The sequence below is a fragment of the Penaeus monodon genome, chromosome 17 (genome assembly GCF_015228065.2).
Source record: "Penaeus monodon isolate SGIC_2016 chromosome 17, NSTDA_Pmon_1, whole genome shotgun sequence".
Classification (NCBI taxonomy): domain Eukaryota; kingdom Metazoa; phylum Arthropoda; class Malacostraca; order Decapoda; family Penaeidae; genus Penaeus; species Penaeus monodon.
The window spans coordinates 18,027,821-18,045,014 of NC_051402.1; the positions used below are offsets into that span (position 1 = coordinate 18,027,821).

General features: G+C 46.0%; 3 protein-coding genes across 3 annotated transcripts; 2 read left to right on the plus strand and 1 right to left on the minus strand.

Annotated features, from left to right (window-relative positions):
* The first annotated feature begins 1,437 nt into the window (after window positions 1-1,437).
* Window positions 1,438-5,916, plus strand: LOC119583287 (mucin-2-like). Its single transcript, XM_037931759.1, has 7 exons — window positions 1,438-1,830; window positions 2,578-2,723; window positions 3,015-3,343; window positions 3,532-3,697; window positions 3,882-4,064; window positions 4,746-4,825; window positions 5,822-5,916. Exons 1-7 carry the CDS (start codon window positions 1,438-1,440, stop codon window positions 5,914-5,916), a joined length of 1,392 nt encoding a protein of 463 aa, XP_037787687.1.
* On the plus strand, window positions 5,916-11,117 carry LOC119583288 (mucin-2-like). The gene is made up of 12 exons (XM_037931760.1): window positions 5,916-6,257; window positions 6,616-7,172; window positions 7,315-7,538; window positions 7,890-8,076; window positions 8,247-8,369; window positions 8,611-8,795; window positions 9,011-9,121; window positions 9,191-9,352; window positions 9,478-9,723; window positions 9,841-9,983; window positions 10,380-10,492; window positions 10,949-11,117. The coding sequence occupies exons 1-12, from the start codon at window positions 5,916-5,918 to the stop codon at window positions 11,115-11,117; spliced, it is 2,562 nt and encodes an 853-aa protein (XP_037787688.1).
* Window positions 11,118-11,612: 495 nt separating this feature from the next.
* On the minus strand, window positions 11,613-13,922 carry LOC119583289 (mucin-2-like). Its single transcript, XM_037931761.1, has 7 exons — window positions 13,656-13,922; window positions 13,440-13,601; window positions 13,008-13,395; window positions 12,547-12,660; window positions 12,286-12,497; window positions 12,044-12,141; window positions 11,613-11,772 (listed from the first exon to the last, which is right to left on the minus strand). The coding sequence occupies exons 1-7, from the start codon at window positions 13,920-13,922 to the stop codon at window positions 11,613-11,615; spliced, it is 1,401 nt and encodes a 466-aa protein (XP_037787689.1).
* Window positions 13,923-17,194: the final 3,272 nt, after the last annotated feature.

Sequence of the window (17,194 nt, forward strand, 5' to 3'; positions counted from 1 at the left end):
TTACCTGTGTGGGCGTACCTTTGTGAAATGATAAAACCTGTATTAATTATATTTAACCCCGTGCTTTCTGTTTGTGGTTGACAATACCATTGACGGATTGCTATCCTAGGAGGGGGTACAATCACCTGTTTACGCCAAAGCGCCATGTATAGTGGTGATTAAAACACTTCGGAGATGTCTGTTAATATCAGTTGTTTCCAACTGGTGCGTTGCGACCCCCAAGTAGTTCACTTCTTGACCCATTGAGGATTTAAGAAGAAAATGGAAGTTAACGTTTGAGTGAATCGCGTATATGTTCAGAGGGTTTGCGAACGGGTTCGTATGTAATATAAAAGTATTGGGGCTACTGTTTAAATAACTCCATATTTTTCTATTTTTAAGTTTCAGTATAGATAATTATGTGTGATAACAACTTTCTTTTCTGATCTTCAAAAGTCTTTGAAATAGAAGACTGTGCTGTAAAATTTGCTACTATAAAATTTAGATCATGGTGTGTGTGTGTGTGTCATCTTATACATATATATAATGACTATATGTATACATAATGCATTTATATACATTACACAGTCTACATGCATATGTATATACGATATTGTATCTGTATATACGCATTTATATGTTTTACACACACAATATATATATATATATATATAATATATATATATATATATATATTATCTTATATATATAACATATATATACACCACTGGGGTGAAAGTGTATATATATATAACATCATCAGGGGGCTAACGTACAGGGACTCATGGTCGCATCTACCCTTCACTTGCACCCTCTTTGCGAGCTTCCATGCAGCCCTCGCTCATCTCTAGCTCTCCGACAGGCTAGTCGAGCTGCCCAATCACACAGGGCCACACAGAGCCACATACACACCACACGCACACACAACCACGATATATATATATAGATATATATATATATATATATATATATATGTCTTTGTTTGAATAAATAAATGTTATAATGTGTATTATTTACACACACCAACACACCACCCACACCCACACACACACACACACATCTATATATATATATCTATATATATATATATATATATATATATACATTATATATATATACATATACTATATATATATAAGTATATATATATATATATATATTATAATATGTTGTGTGTGTGTGTGTGGTGTGTGTGTGTGTGTCTCCTATGTATATTTCTTAAATGAATGTATTTGTGTTGTACATATAAGTCCTATGTTTGAGTGTGTGATAATAGATAACAAAGAATATTCACTGATGAACCAAAAACCATTTTAAGTTGGTTAAAAACCAAAAAAGACCCCTTTTCCCCTTTGAGCAACCAACGGACCCACTGAGGGCAAAAGGCCAACCCAAACCACAGTGGTCACCAACGACCTCTGAGCAACCAACGCCACTGATGAACCAAAAACCAATAAAATGCCACCAACAACAGAACCCCCAAACATCTTTCCCCCCCAAACAACAGAACCGCCGTCGACTGTGCCACCAACCCCCAAAATTGCCACCAAACCACTGCTTGACACTAATCAGCACAGTGCCACCAACACAGAATCGCAGTCAACTGTGCCACCAACTACCACAGTATCACTACAACAAAACCGCCGACAACTGTGCCACCAACCACACAGTGCCCCCAACAACAGAACCAACGACAACTGTGCCACCGACAACAGAATCACCGAAAATGTGCCACCGACAACAAAAACCGCCGAAAACTGTCCAAAAACAACAGAACCGCCAACAACAGAACCGCCGACAACTGTGCCCCCAAACCACCACAGCCCCTCCAAAACAGAACCACCGACAACTGTGCCACCAACCACCACAGTGCCCCAACAACAGAACCGCCGACAACTGGGGCCTCCAAACAGAACCAACAAAAACAAACCGCCGAAAACTGTGCCTCCAACCACCACAGTCCCACCAACAACAGAACATCGACAACTCGCCACCAACCACCCACAGTGCCCACCAACAACAAACCGCCGACAACTGTGCCACCAACCACCACAGTGACACCACAACAGAACCGCCGACAACTGTGCCACCACAACAGAACCGCCGACACTGTGCCACCAACCACCACAGTGCCCCCAACAACAGAACCCGACAACTGTGCCACCACCACCACAGTGCCACCAACAACGAACCGCCGACAACTGTGCCCCCAAACCACCACAGTGCCCCCAAAAACAGAACCACCGACAACTGTGCCACCAACCACCACAGTGCCATCAACAACAGAACCACCAACTGTGCCCCCAAACCACCACAGCCACCAACAACAGAACAGCCGACAACTGGGGCCACCAACCACCACAGTGCCACCAAAAACAGAACCGCCGAAAACTGTGCCACCAACAACAAACCGCCGACAACTGTGCCCCAACCAGCACAGTGCCACCAACAACAGAACAGCCGACAACTGTGGCCACCAACCACCACAGTGCCACCACAACAGAACCGCCGACAACTGGGCCCATCCACCACAGTGCCACCAACAACAGAACCGCCGACAACTGTGCCACCAACCACTACAGTGCCCCCAAACCCAAGAACGCCGACAACTGTGCCTCCAACACAAACCGCCGACAACTGTGCCTCCAACACAGAACCGCCGAAAACTGTGCCTCCAACAACAGAACAGCCGACAACTGTGCCACCAACCACCACAGTGCCTCCACAACAAACCGCCGACAACTGTGCCACCAACCACCACAGTGCCCCCAACAACAGAACCGCCGACAACTGGGCCACCAACCACCACAGTGCCACCAACAACAAACCGCCGACAACTGCCCCAAACCACCACCACAGTGCCACCAAACAGAACCGCCGACAACTGTGCCCCCAAACCACCACAGTGCCACCACTAACAAACCGCCGAAAACTGTGCCACCAACAACAGAACCCCGCCGAAAACTGCGCCACCAACCACCACAGTGCCCCCAAACAACAGAACCGCCGACAACTCTGCCCCCAAACCACCACAGTGCCACCAACAACAGAACCACCGTCAACTGGTCTACCACCAGCACAGTGCCATTAACCAGCACAGTGCTAACAACGAATCGCCGCCAACTGTGTCACCAAACCCAGTACAGGGCCACCAAAAACAAAATCACCATCAATTGTAAAATAAACCACCACGGTGCCACCAACAACAGAATCGCCGACTGTGCAACCAACCAGCACAGTGCCACCAACAGAATTGCCATCACTGTGAAACCAACTAGCGCAATGCCATCAACAACAGAATCTACCACAATACAGTTAACAAGCACAGTATCATCAGTAACTTCAAAACCACCAACTCCCAAAAGTACTAACAACAATACTACCGCCAACAACTAAATGCCACCAAAAACCCTCTGAGCCAACCACTACACAAACCCACACAACTAGCCAGGAACAAACATCTGTTCAACCAGAAACTACACAAAATACTTTATCAGAACTGCAGCAAAGAAAAGCACAGTTACTTCAAGAAATTGAAAACTTGAAAACCAGATTGCTGCCTCCAACGCCACTCTCACAGCTCTTCAAAGACCAATAAAGCCCTGCAACGAGTCATTGAAGCCATCGAGCAACCCACGGGCAATTCCGGAAGGAAGCGGCGATCGCTTACTTACTCTATCGATCAAGATGGCGAAAAACTGTCACGGTCGATCCTATTGTGAGGTAAATGAGGACAATGCCGCACGGGCAACCCAAAATCTGCTTCTTACAATGATCGATGATCCCCTCCCCCCAAAGCTGGCCACCTCACAACCGACCAAATCACTTGCTTCAATCACTCATTGAAAATTTCGCTACACTCTAGAGAATGGAACCTTTGCCCATCGATTCCGTTGTATTAGAAAAACATCACGTCCGGCGTCGAAGCAGCAAGCAGCATCGTGGGAGACCAAGCCCCAGTCGGTTCATTTTGCTCGTCAATATTTTGCAGACCCAAAAACAAATAAAAGGGATGAGCTTGCCCAAGTGGAGAGCCAACTAGCAGCAACAACAGTAGAAAACCAGTACACAAAGTTTTATCGTGTGTATGAGCGTTTTTTCATTTGAAGGTACACGTAAGTTTTGGATTAAATTTTTTATGATAAACTTTAAAGAGCGAAATAACCGCAATGAAAATTATATTTTAAGCATAACATAAGCAAATTTTGCATGTATGCACTTTTCATGTACATTGAAGGGAAAGTCCACATCACAGTTTTTATGTGTTACTTCATGTCGCCATAGATGGCGCAGTATTTATTGCTCTAAAGTAAAAGACGGGTGAGGAGAAAAAAGAAAAGATCTGGGAGGGGAAAGGGATAAGAGGGGTTGAGGGAGGACCTGGTTGCGGTAATGAAAACTTTTTTAGTGTTTTATTAGCAATTTTACAATTATTATTTATTTGTTGCTTTTATTATTATAACTATAATTTTATAATAAAAAGAGAAGTTTGATGGTTCTCTTTATTACTGTCTCCCATCTTCATTTTTTTTTGTTCTGTCTCTATCTCCTTTCTGGGCTCTCTCATTTATACTTCTTTACCTGTGTGCGAACCTTTGTGAGAATAGTAAAACCTGGTATAAGTTAATTTAACCCGTGCTTTCGGGTAATTGTAATTGACAATACCATTTTTTGGATTGCTATCATAGGGGGGGGTACATCATGTATAGTGTGATTAAAACACTAGATGTACAGTATCTCCATATTTTTTATATTATTGCTTCCAGCTGGTGCGTTGCGACCCCCAAAGTGTTCACTTCCTTGACTTACATGGAGATTATAAAAAGGAAAATGGAGGTTACGTTGGGTGATTGCGTATATGTCAAGGTTTAATAGTCCATTATTTACTATCTTTAAGTTTCAGGTATAAACTCATGATGGATGAGTAAAAACTTCCTTTCCTGATCTTTAAAAGTCTTTCAAACAGAAGGCTGTACTTAAAATTTGAAATATATAATCAATATCATGGTGTGTGTGTAAATATATATAATATATTATTATTATTATATATATATATATATATATTAATATATATGTATGTATATATATATATATATATAATTATATATATATAAATGTATGCATACATATTGCTTTTATATACATATATATTCTACATTGCATATGTATATACACATATATGTATACCGTATGTACCATGTATATGTATGTACACATGTATATCTATGTACACATGAAATATACTATTGCATATATAACATATGTGTGTGCGAAGTGTGTATATATAACATCATCAGGACTAACGCTGAGGGGGACCATGTCGCATCTACCCTTCACTTGCTCCTCATGCTGAGCCTCCAGGCAGGCCCTGGGCTCATCTCTAGCTCCTCACGACAAGACTAGTCGAGTTACCCAAGCCATGACCTCCTAGGTCAACACCTAAGATTGTTTTGCAAAAACTACACCACGTGCGCGCACACACATAAAACACACAAACACACACACACACACACACACACACACACACCACATACACACACACACACACACATATTTTATATTATACATATATATATATATATATATATTATATATATATATATATTATAAAATTTTGGGGCGATTATGTCTTTCTTTGTATAATACATGTCATGTGTATATATGTATACATACATATATGTGTATATATGTATTATACATATATGTATATATATTATACACATGCGTGTGTACATATGTATATTTATGTATATGATGTTTTTGTGTGTGTACATATATGTGTATGTGTGTGTGATGTAGATAAAAAGGAGTGTTATCCAATTAAAACTTTTGAAATCCACAGACCCTCCAACACGACCATTGAGCAACCAAACAACCACTGATGAACCAACAACCCCTGTGTCTCCAACGACCTCTGGAAAACCAAACAATCACTGATGAACCAAAAACCACAGTTTTACAAACAACCACTGTGTCACCAACGGCCTTTAGCAACCAACAACCACACTTTTACAAACAACCATTGTGTCACCAAACGACCTCTGGAAACCCAAACGACCACTGATGAACCAACAACCACAGTGTTACCAAAGACCTCTGAGCAACCAACAGCCACTGATGAACCAAAAACCAATAAAATGCCACCAACAAGAGAACCACCAACATCTTTCCCTCCAACAACAGAACCGCCGTCGACTGTGCCCCCAACCACTGCTGTGACACTAATCGCACAGTGCCACCAAACACAGAATCGAGTCAACTGTGCCACCACTACCACAGTATCACTAACAACGAACCGCCGACAACTGTGCCACCAACAACAGTGCCACCAACACAAACCACCAACAACAGAATCGCCGAAAACTGTGCCCCCAGCAACAGAACCGCCGACAACTGTGCCCCCGACAACAGAACCGCCGACAACTGTGCCACAACCACCACAGTGCCTCCACAAAAACCAAAGACAACTGGCCACCGCAACAGAATCGCCGACAACTATGCCACCGACAACAGAACCGCCGACAACTGTGCCAACAACAACAGAACCGCCAAACAAACCGCCGACACTGGGGCCACCAACCACCACAGCGCCCCCAAAAAACAGAACCACCGACAACTGTGCCACCAACCACACAGAACCCCAACACAGAAACCGCCGACAACTGTGCCCCCAAACAACAGAACCCCCAAACACAGAACCGCCGAAAACTGTGCCCACCAACAACAAACCGCCGACAACTGTGCCACCAACCACCACGTGCCATCAAAAACAGAACCGCCGACAACTGTGCCACCAACACAGAACTGCCGACAACTGTGGCCCCAACCACCACAGTGCCACCACAACAGAACAGCCGGCAACTGTGCCCACCAACACAGAACCGCCGCAACTGGGGCACCAACCACCACAGTGCCCCCAACAACAAACAGCCACAACTGGGGCCACCAACCACTACAGGCCACCAACAACAGAACCGCCGACAACTGTGGCCACCAACAACGAAACGCCGACAACTGTGCCCCAACAACAAACCGCCAAAACAACTGTGCCCCCAAACCAGAATCGCCGACAACTGTGCCTCCAACAACAGAACAGCCGACAACTGGGGCCACCAACCACCACGGGTGCCCCCAAACAACAGAACCGCCGACAAGAACCGCCGACACTGTGCCACCAAGAACAGCCGACAACTGTGCCCCCCAACCACCACAGTGCCACCAAAAACAGAACCGCCGACAACTGTGCCACCACCACCACAGTGCCACCAACAACAGAACCGCCGACAACTGTGCCACCAACAACAGAACCGCCGACAACTGTGCCCCCAAAAACAGAACCCCGACAACTGTGCCACCAACCACCAAAGTCCCTCCAACAACAGACCACGACAACTCTACCACCACCACCACAGTGCCTCCAACACAGAACCACCGACAACCTCCCACCAACCCCCAAACAGTGCCTCCAAACAACAGAACCACCGACAACTGGGGCCCCCAAACCACCACAGTGCCCCCAACAACAGAACCGCCAAAAACTCTGCCCCCAAACCACCACAGTGCCTCCAACAACAGAACCGCCGACAACTGTGCCACCAACCACCACATGCCACCACGACAGAACAGCCGACAACTGTGCCACCAACCAGCACAGTGCCTCCAACAACAGAACAGCCGACAACTGTGCCACCAACCACCACAGTGCCTCCAACAACGAACCACCGACACTCTACCACAACCACCACAGTGCCCCCAAACAACAGAACAGCCGAAAACTGTGCCACCAACCACCCAGTGCCCCAACACGAACCGCCGACAACTGTGCCACCACCCCACAGTGCCCCACCAACAACAGAACCCCCCGACAACTGTGCCACCAACAGAACCGCCGACAACTGTGCCATCAACAGAACCGCCGACAACTGTGCCGCCAACCAGCACAGTGCCTCCAACATCAGAACCGCCAACAACCGAATCGCCATCAACTCTGCCACTAACCACCACAGTGCTAACAACAGAACCGCCGACAACTGGGGGCAACCAACAACAGAATCACCATCAACTGGGGCCACCAACCACTGAACAATCACAACCATAGTATCATTAGTAACTTCTGACCACCAACTACCACAGTACTAACAACAATACTACCGCCAACACTACATGCCACCATAACCTCTGAGCCAACCACTACCCTACCCACAACACCATCCATGAACAAACATCTGTTCAACCATAACTACACAAATACTTTATCAGAACTGCAGCAAAGAAAAGCACAGTTACTTCAAAAAATTGAAAGACTCGAAACCAATTGCTGCCTCCAACGCCACTCTCACAGCTCTTAAAAAGCCCAATAAAGCCCTGAAACGAGTCATTGAACCCATCGAGCAAGCCACTGGCAATTCCGGAAGGAAGCGGCGATCGCTTACTTACTCTATCGATCAAGATGGCGATACTGTCACGGCCCATCCATATTGTGAGGTAAATGGGGAAAACAATGCCGTCACGGGCAACCCAACAGATCTGCTTCTTACAATGATCGATTGATCTCTCCACCAAGCTGGCCAACCTCAAAACCGACCAATCACTTGCTTCAATAAACTCATTGAGAATTTCGCTACCTCATAGAGAATGGAACCTTTGTCATCGTTCCAGTGTATTAGATAACATCACGGCCGCGGTCGAAGCAGAAAGCAGCGTCGGGGGAGACCAAGTCCAGTCGGTTAAAGTTGCTCGTCAATATTTGCAAGAGCAAAAACAAAATAAAACGGATGAGCTTGACCAAAGTGGAGAGCCAGTTAGCACAACAACAGGTAAGAAGTTATGTCCAAGTAATAAGCTTTATCCGTGTGTTTAATGTTAGTTTTTATTAAAGGGCTTATAAGCAAGGAAACGGGATTTTTACACTAATCAAGAATTCTTTGCCAGTTACTATACATAATGCAATACATACATTACATAAATAACCAACCATAACCAAAGTATAACCAATAAACCCACCAACAATGAGCATCAAATTTTTTCACAGTGCCACCAACAACAGAACCGCTGACAACTGTGGCCCCCAACAAAAAAACCGCCGGCAACTCTGGGCCCCCAACCAGCACAGTGCCACCACATCAGAACCACCGACCCAAATGTGCCACCAACCACCACAGTGGCCACCAACAACAGAACCGCCGACAACTGTGTCACCAAACCCGCACAGTGCCACACAACAGAACCGCCGACAAATCAGCCAACAACAGAACCGCCACAACTGTGCCCCCAACCACCACAAATGCCTCCAACAGAACCCCCAACACTCTGCCACCAACCACCACAGTGCCACCAACAAGAACCATCGACAAATTTGCCACCAACCACCACAGTACCAAACCCAACAACAAACCACCGACAACTGTGCCACCAACCACCACAGTGCCACCACAAAAAAACCGCCGACAACTCAGCCAACAACAGAACCGCCAACAACTGTGCCACCAACCCCCACAGTGCCTCCAACAACAGAACCACCGACAACTGTGGGCCAACCAACCACCACAGTGCCACCAACAAAAGAACCCCCAACAAATCTGCCACCAACCACCACAGTGCCACCAACAACAGAACCCCGACAACTGTCCACCAAAAACAGAACCGCCAACAACTGTGCACCAACCAGCACAGTGCCACCACAAATCACCGACAACTCTGCCACCAACCAGCACAGTGCCACCAACAACAGAACCACCGACAACTGTTGGGCCCCCAACCACCACAGTGCCACCAACAACAGAACCACCGACAACTGTGCCACCAACCAGCACATGCCACCAACAACAGAACCACCGACAAATCTGCCGCCAACCACCACAGTGCCACCACCCCAGAACCCCGACAACTGTGCCACCAACAAGTTTGTTGGGGGCACAGTTGTCGGTGGTTCTGTTGTTGGTGGCACTGTGGTGGTTGGCGGCAGAGTTGTCGGGGGTTCTGTTTGTTGGTGGCACAGTTTTTCGGTGGGTTTTGTTGTTGGTGCACTGTGGTGTTGGTGGCACAGTTTTGTTGGCGGTTCTGTTGTTGGTGGCACTATGCTGGGTTTGGGGGCAGAGTTGTCGGCGGTTCTCTTGTTTGGGGGGCACTGTGCTGGTTGGTGGCACAGTTGTTGGCGGTTCTGTTGTTGGTGGCACTGTGCTGGTTGGTGGCACAGTTGTTTGGGGGTTCGTTGTTGGTGGCACAGTTTTTCGGCGGTTTCTGTTGTTGGGGGCACTGTGGGGTTGGTGGGAGAGTTGTTGGCGGTTCTGTTGTTGGTGGCACTGTGGTGGTTGGTGGCAGAGTTGTTGGCGGTTCTGTTGTTGGTGGGACTGTGGTGTTTGGGGGCAGAGCTGTTTGGCGTTCTGTTGTTGGTGGCACAGTTGTCGCGGTTCTGTTATTGGGGGCACTGTGGTGGTTGTGGCACAGTTGTTAGCGGTTCTGTTGGAGGCACTGTGGTGGTTGGGGCACAGTTGTTGGCGGTTTTTGTTGTTGGGTGAGTTTTTCGGCGGTTTTTGTTGTTGGTGGCACTGTGCTGGTTGGTGGCACAGTTGTTCCGTGGTTTTTGTTGTTGGTGCACTGTGGTGGGGTTGGTGGCAGAGTTTTTCGGCGGGTTCTGTTGTTGGTGGCACTGTGCTGGTTGGTGGCACAGTTGTTGGTGGGATCTGATGTTGGTGGCACTGTGCTGGATGGTGGCAGAGTTGCCGGCGGTTTTTTTGTTGGTGGCACAGTTGTCAGCGGTTTTTGTTTGTTTTGGGGGCACTGTGAAGAAATTGATGCTCATTTGTTGGTGGGTTTATGGTTATACTTTGGTTATGGTTGGTTATTTATGTAAATGTATGTATTTGCATTTATGTATAGTAACTGGCAAAGAATTCTTGATTAGTGTAAAAAATACCGTTTCCTTGCTTATAAGACCTTAATATAACTAACATTAAACACACGGATAAAGCTTATTACTTGGACATAACTTCTTACCTGTTGTTGCTGCTAACTGCTCTCCACTTGGTCAAGCTCATCCGTTTTATTTTGTTTTGCTCTTTCAAAATATTGACGAGCAACTGAACCGACTGGACTTGGTCTCCCACGACGCTGCTTGCTGCTTCGACCGCGGGCCGTGATGTTATCTAATACACTGGAATCGATGACAAAGGTTCATTCTCTATGAGTGTAGCGAAATTCCAAAGAGTTGATTGAAGCAAGTGATTTGGTCGGTTGTGAGGTTGGGCCAGCTTGGTGGAGAGATCATCGATCATTGTAAGAAGCAGATCTGTTGGGTTTCCAGTGACGGCATTGTCCTCATTTACCTCACAATTGGATCGACCGTGACAGTATCGCCATCTTGAAACGATAGAGTAAGTAAGCGATCGCCGCTTCCTTCCGGAATTGCCAGTGGCTTGCTCGATGGCTTTTAATGACTCTTGCAGGGCTTGATTGGTCTTTTGAAGAGCTGTGAGAGTGGCGTTTGAGGGAGCAATCTGGTCTCGATCTTTCATTTCTTGAAGTAACTGTGCTTTTCTTGCTGCAGTTCTGATAAAGTATTTTGTTAGTTTCTGGTTGAAAAGATGTTTGTTCATGGATGGTTGTTGTGGGTAGTGTAGTGGTTGGCTCAGAGGTTATTGGTGGCATTTGTAGTTGTTGGCGGTAGTATTGTTGTTAGTACTGTGGTATGTTGGGGGTTCAGAAGTTACTAATGATACTATGGTTGTTGATTGTTCAGTGGTTGGTGGCACAGTTGATGGTGTTCTGTTGTTGGTTGCACAGTTGTCGGCGGTTCTGTTGTTGGTGGCACAGTTGTCGGCGGTTCTGTTGGTGGCACAGTTTGTCGGCGGTTCTTTTTGTTTGGGCACTGTGGGGGTTGGTGGCAGAGTTTTTCGGTGGTTTCTGTTGTTGGAGGCACTGTGGTGGATGGAGGCACAGTTGTCGGCGGTTCTGTTGTTGGTGGCACTGTGGTGGGTTTGGGGGACAGTTGTCGGCGGTTCTGTTGTTGGTGGCACTGTGGTGGGTTTGGGGGCACAGTTGTCGGCGGTTCTGTTGTTGGTGGCACTGTGGGGGTTTTGGGGGCACAGTTTTCGGCTGTTCTGTTGTTGGAGGCACTGTGGTGGTTGGTGGTAGAGGTTGTCGGCTGTTCTGTCGTTGGTGGCACTGTGGGGGTTGGGGGCACAGTTGTCGGCTGTTCTGTTGTTGGGGCACTGGTGGTTGGTGGCACAGTTGTCGGCTGTTCTGTCGTTTGGTGGCACTGTGGTGGTTGGTGGCAGAGTTGTCGGCGGTTCTGTTTTTTGGAGGCACTGTGGTGGTTGGTGGTAAGTTTGTCGGTGGGTTTTGTTGTTGGAGGCACTGTGGTGGTTGTGGCACAGTTTTTCGGCGGTTTTTGTTGTTATCGGGGGTTCTGTTGTTGTGTGCACTGTGGTTTGGGTTGGGGGCAGAGTTGTTGGCGTTCGTTGTTGGAGGCACTGTGGGGGTTGGTGGCAGAGTTGTTGGCGGTTCTGTTGTTGGAGGCACTTTTGGGGGTTGGTGGCACAGTTGTCGGGGGTTCTGTTTTGGTGGCACAGTTTCGGCGGTTCTGTTGTTGGTGGGACAGTTGTCGGCGGTTCTGTTTTTGGGCACAGTTGTCGGGGTTTTTGTTGTTGGTGGCACGTTTTCGGGGGTTCTGTTGTTGTGGCACTGTGGTGGTTGGGGGCACAGTTGTCGGCGGTTTTTGTTTTTGGGGTGTTCTGTTGGTGGCACAGTTTTTCGCGGTTCTGTTGTTGGGGGCACTGTGGTGGTTTTGGGGGCACAGTTTGTCGGCGGTTCTGTTGTTGGTGGCACAGTTTTTTGGGCACTGTGGTGGGTTGGTGGCACAGTTGTCGGCGGTTCTGTTGTTGGAGGGACTGTGGTGGTTGGTGGCACAGTTGTCGGCTGTTCTGTTTTTTGGAGGCACAGTTGTCGGGGATTCTGTTGTTGGTGGCACAGTTGTCGGCGGTTCTGTTGTTTGGAGGCACAGTTGTCGGCGGTTCTGTTGTTGGAGGCACTGTGGTGGATGTGCACAGTTGTCGCTGTTCTGTTGTTTGGGGGCACTGTGGTGGTTTGGGGGCACAGTTTTTCGGCGGGTTTTGTTGTTGGTGACACAGTTGTCGCTGTTTCTGTTGTTGTGGCACTGTGGTGGTTGGGGGCACAGTTGTCGCTGTTCTGTTGTTGGTGGCACTGTGGTGGTTGGTGCACAGTTGTCGGTGGTTCTGTTGTGTTGATGGCACTGTGTGGTTTGGTGCCAGTTGTCGGCGTTTCTGTTGTTGGTGGCACAGTGTCGGCGGGTTTTGTTGTTGGGGGTTCTGTTTTTTGGAGGCCAGTTTGTCGGGGGTTCTGTTGTTGGTGGTTCTGTTGTTGGGGGCAACGTTGTCGGCTGTTCTGTTGTCGGCGGTTCTGTTGTTGTGGCACAGTTGTCGGGGGTTCTGTTGTTGGTGGACTGTGGTGGTTGGTGGGACAGTTGTCGGGGTTCTGTTTTTGGAGGCGCTGTGGTGGTTGGTGGCACAGTTGTCGGCGGGTTTTGTTGTTGGCGGTTCTGTTGTTGTTGGCACGTTGTCGGCGGTTCTGTTGTCGTGGCACAGTTGTCCCGGGGGTTTCTGTTGCTGGAGGCACAGTTGTCGGCGATTCTGTTTTTGGGGGTTCTTTTTTGGTGGCACTGTTGTTGGTGGCACAGTTGCGGCGGTTCTGTTGTTAGTGATACTGTGGTAGTTGGTGGCACAGTTACTGCGATTCTGTGTTTGGTGGCACTGTGGGTGATTTGTGTCCCCAGCGTGGTTGGTGGCACAGTCGACGGCGGTTCTGTTTTTGGAGGGAAAGATGTTGGTGGTTCTGTTTTTTGGTGGCATTGTATTGGTTGTTTGTTCATCAGTGGCTGTTTGGTTGCTCAGAGGTCGTTGGTGACACTGTGGTTGTTGGTTCATCATGGTCGTTGGTTTTCTCAGAGTCGTTGGTAACACTGTGGTTGTTGGTTCATCAGTGGTCGTTGGTTGCTCAGAGGGCGTTGGTGCACAATGGTTGTTTGTAAAAATGTGGTTGTTGGTTTCCCCAAAGGCCGTTTTGGGGACACAGTGGTTGTTTGTAAAACTGTGGTTTGTTGGTTCATCAGTGATTGTTGGTTGTCCAGAGGTCGTTGAGACACAGTGGTTGTTGGTTCATCAGTGGTTGTTGGGTTTCTCAATGGTCGTTGTTGGAGGGTCTGTGGATTTAAAAGTTTTAATTGGATAACACTCTTTTTATCTACATCACACACACATACACATATATGTACACAACACAATACACTCATATACATAAATATACATATGTACACACGCATGTGTATATATATATATACATATATGTATATATACATATATACCCATATATGTATGTATACATATATACCATGACATGTATATATCAAAAAAAGACTAATCCGCAATATAAAATATATATATATATTTTATATATATATTTTATATATTATATGTATATAAAATATATGTGTGTGTGTGTGTGTGTATGTGTGTGTGTGTGTGTGTGTGTGTGTGTGTGGGGTTTTTGTGTGTTTGGTGTGTGCGCGCACGTGTGTTGTATTGTTGCAAAACAATCTTAGGTGTTGACCTAGGAGGTCATGGCTTGGGTAACTCGACTAGTCTTGTCGTGAGGAGCTAGAGATGAGCCGAGGCCTGCCCGGAGGCTCAGCATGAGGAGCAAGTGAAGGGTAGATGCGACCATGCGTCCCCGTCAGCGTTAGTCTCCTATGATGTTATTATACACACTTTCGCACACACATATGTCTATATATGCAATTGTATATATCATGTGTACATAGATATACATGTGTACATAAAATATCTGTGTACATACTATACATATATGTGTATATACATATGCAATGTAGAATATATATGTATATAAATGCAATATGTATGCATACCTTCATATTATATATTATTATTATATCTATATTACATACATATTTTATATATATATATATATATATATATATATAATATATATATATATATATATATATTAACACACACCATGATATTGATTATTATTTGCAAATTTTAATGTAAAAGCCTTTTGTTTGAAAGACTTTTAAAGATCAGGAAAGGAATTGTTACTCATCCATCATAGTTTATACCTGAAACTTAAAGATAGTAAATAAAGGACTATTAAACCTCTGACATTACGCAATCACCCAACGTTAACCTTCCATTTTCCTTCTTAAATCCTCCATGTAAGTCCCAAGGGAAATGAACTACTTGGTGGGCGCAACGCACCAGCTGGAAGCAACTAATATAACAGATATGGAGATACTGTACATCTAGTGTTTTTAATCACACTATACATGATGTACCCCCTCCTATATAGCAATCCAACAATGGTATTGTCAATTACAATTACCCGAAAGCACGGGTTAAATTATACTTATACCAGGTTTTACTATTCTCACAAAGGTTCGCACACAGGTAAAGAAGTATAAAAGAGAGAGCCCAGAAAGGGGATAGAGACAGAAAAAAAAGAAAATGAAATGGGAGACATAATAAAGAGAACCATCAACTTCTCTTTTTTTTTAAAATTATAGTTATAATAATAAAAGCAACAAATAAAAAATAATTGTAAAATTGCTAATAAACACTAAACAGTTGTCATCTACCGCAACCAGGTCCTCCCCTCAACCCGTCTTATCCCTTTTCCCCTCCCAGATCTTTTCTTTTTTCTCCTCACCTGTCTTTTACTTTAGATGCAATAAATACTGCGCATCTATGGGCGACATGAAGTAACACATAAAAATGTGAATGTGGACTTTTCCCCTTCAAAGTACATGAACGTGCATACATGCAAAATTTGCTTATGTTATGCTTAAATATAATTTTCATTGCGGTTATTTCGCTCTTTAAAGTTTATCATAACTTTAAACCAAACTTACGTGTACCTTCAAAAGAAAATACGCTCATACACATCGATAAAACTTTGTGTACTGGTTTTCTACCCGTTGTTGCTGCTAGTTGGCTCTCCACTTGGGCAAACTCATCCGTTTTATTTTGTTTTGCTCTTGCAAAATTTGACGAGCAACTGAACCGACTGGACTTTTGGGCTCCCACGATGCTGCTTGCTGCTTCGACCCGGACGTGATGTTATCTAAAACACTGGAATCGATGACAAAGGTTCCATTCTCTATGAGTGTAGCGAAATTCTCAAAGAGTTTGATTGAAGCAAATGATTTGGTCGGTTGTGAGGGTTTGGGAGCTTGGTGGGGAGATCATCGATCATTGTAAGAAGCAGATCTGTTGGGTTGCCAGTGACGGGATTGTCCTCATTTACCTCACAATATGGATCGACCGTGACAGTGTCGGGCCCTCTTGATCGATAGAGTAAGTAAGCGATCGCCGCTTCCTTCCGGAATTGCCAGTGGCTTGCTCGTGGCTTCAATGCTCGTTTCAGGGCTTGATTGGTCTTTTGAAGAGCTGTGAGAGTGGCGTTGGAGGCGCAATCTGGGTTTTCAAGTCTTTCAATTCTTGAAATAACTGTGCTTTTCTTGCTGCAGTTCTGATAAAGTATTTTGTTTGTTTCTGGTTGAACGATGTTTTTTTCCTGGCTAGTTGTTGTGGGGAGTGTAGTGGGTTTGGGTCAGAGGTTTGGTGGCATTGTAGTTGTTTTGGGGGTAGTATTGTTGTTTAGTACTTTGGTAGTTGGTGGTTTAGAAGTTACTGATGATACTGTGCTTGTTAACTGTATTGTGGTAGATTCTGTTGTTGATGGCATTGCGCTAGTTGGTTTTACAGTTGATGGCAATTCTGTTGGTGGGACTGTGCTGGGTTTGGGTTTCACAGTCGGGGATTCTGTTGTTGGTGGCACCGGTGGTGGTTGATTTCACAATTGATGGTGATTCTGTTTTGGTGGCCCTGTACTGGTTGGTGACACAGTTGGCGGCGATTCTGTTGTTAGCACTGTGCGGTTAATGGCACTGTGCTGGTTGGGAGCCAGTTGACGGTGGATTCTGTTGTTAGAGGCTCTGTGTTAGTTGGTGGCACGTTGTCGGCGGTTCCCGTTTGTCCGGCGGGTCTGCATTTTTTTGGAAGGCCTGTTCTGGTTGGGGGCACGTTGGTCGGTGGGGTTCTGTTGTTGGGCACTGTGGTGGTTGGTGGCGGGTTGTCGGCGGTTTTCTGTTGGTTGGTGGCACAGTTGTCGCGGTTTTTGTTTT

What these genes read in the sequence shown, in the direction of transcription:
- LOC119583287 (XM_037931759.1), top strand. Translation starts at nt 1,438, where the DNA reads ATGCCACCAACAACAGAACCCCCAAACATCTTTCCCCCCCAAACAACA. An exon ending in AAAACCACCAACTCCCAAAA is followed by an intron (nt 3,344 to 3,531) that starts GTACTAACAACA and finishes CTTGAAAACCAG; the next exon opens with ATTGCTGCCTCCAACGCCAC. An exon ending in TACACAAAGTTTTATCGTGT is followed by an intron (nt 4,065 to 4,745) that starts GTATGAGCGTTT and finishes TATTGCTTCCAG; the next exon opens with CTGGTGCGTTGCGACCCCCA.
- LOC119583288 (XM_037931760.1), top strand. Translation starts at nt 5,916, where the DNA reads ATGAACCAAAAACCACAGTTTTACAAACAACCACTGTGTCACCAACGG. An exon ending in TCTGCCCCCAAACCACCACA is followed by an intron (nt 7,539 to 7,889) that starts GTGCCTCCAACA and finishes TGCCATCAACAG; the next exon opens with AACCGCCGACAACTGTGCCG. An exon ending in CGAGTCATTGAACCCATCGA is followed by an intron (nt 8,370 to 8,610) that starts GCAAGCCACTGG and finishes GCTACCTCATAG; the next exon opens with AGAATGGAACCTTTGTCATC.
- LOC119583289 (XM_037931761.1), bottom strand. Translation starts at nt 13,922, where the DNA reads ATGATGAACCAACAACCACAGTGTCACCAACGACCTCTGAGCAACCAA. An exon ending in AACTGTGCACATCCACCACA is followed by an intron (nt 12,661 to 13,007) that starts GTGCCTCCAACA and finishes CAACCACCACAG; the next exon opens with TGCCACAACAACAGAACCCC. An exon ending in ACTTACCACCAACCACCACA is followed by an intron (nt 12,142 to 12,285) that starts GTGCCTCCAAAA and finishes CAACCCCCACAG; the next exon opens with TGCCACCAACGACAGAACAG.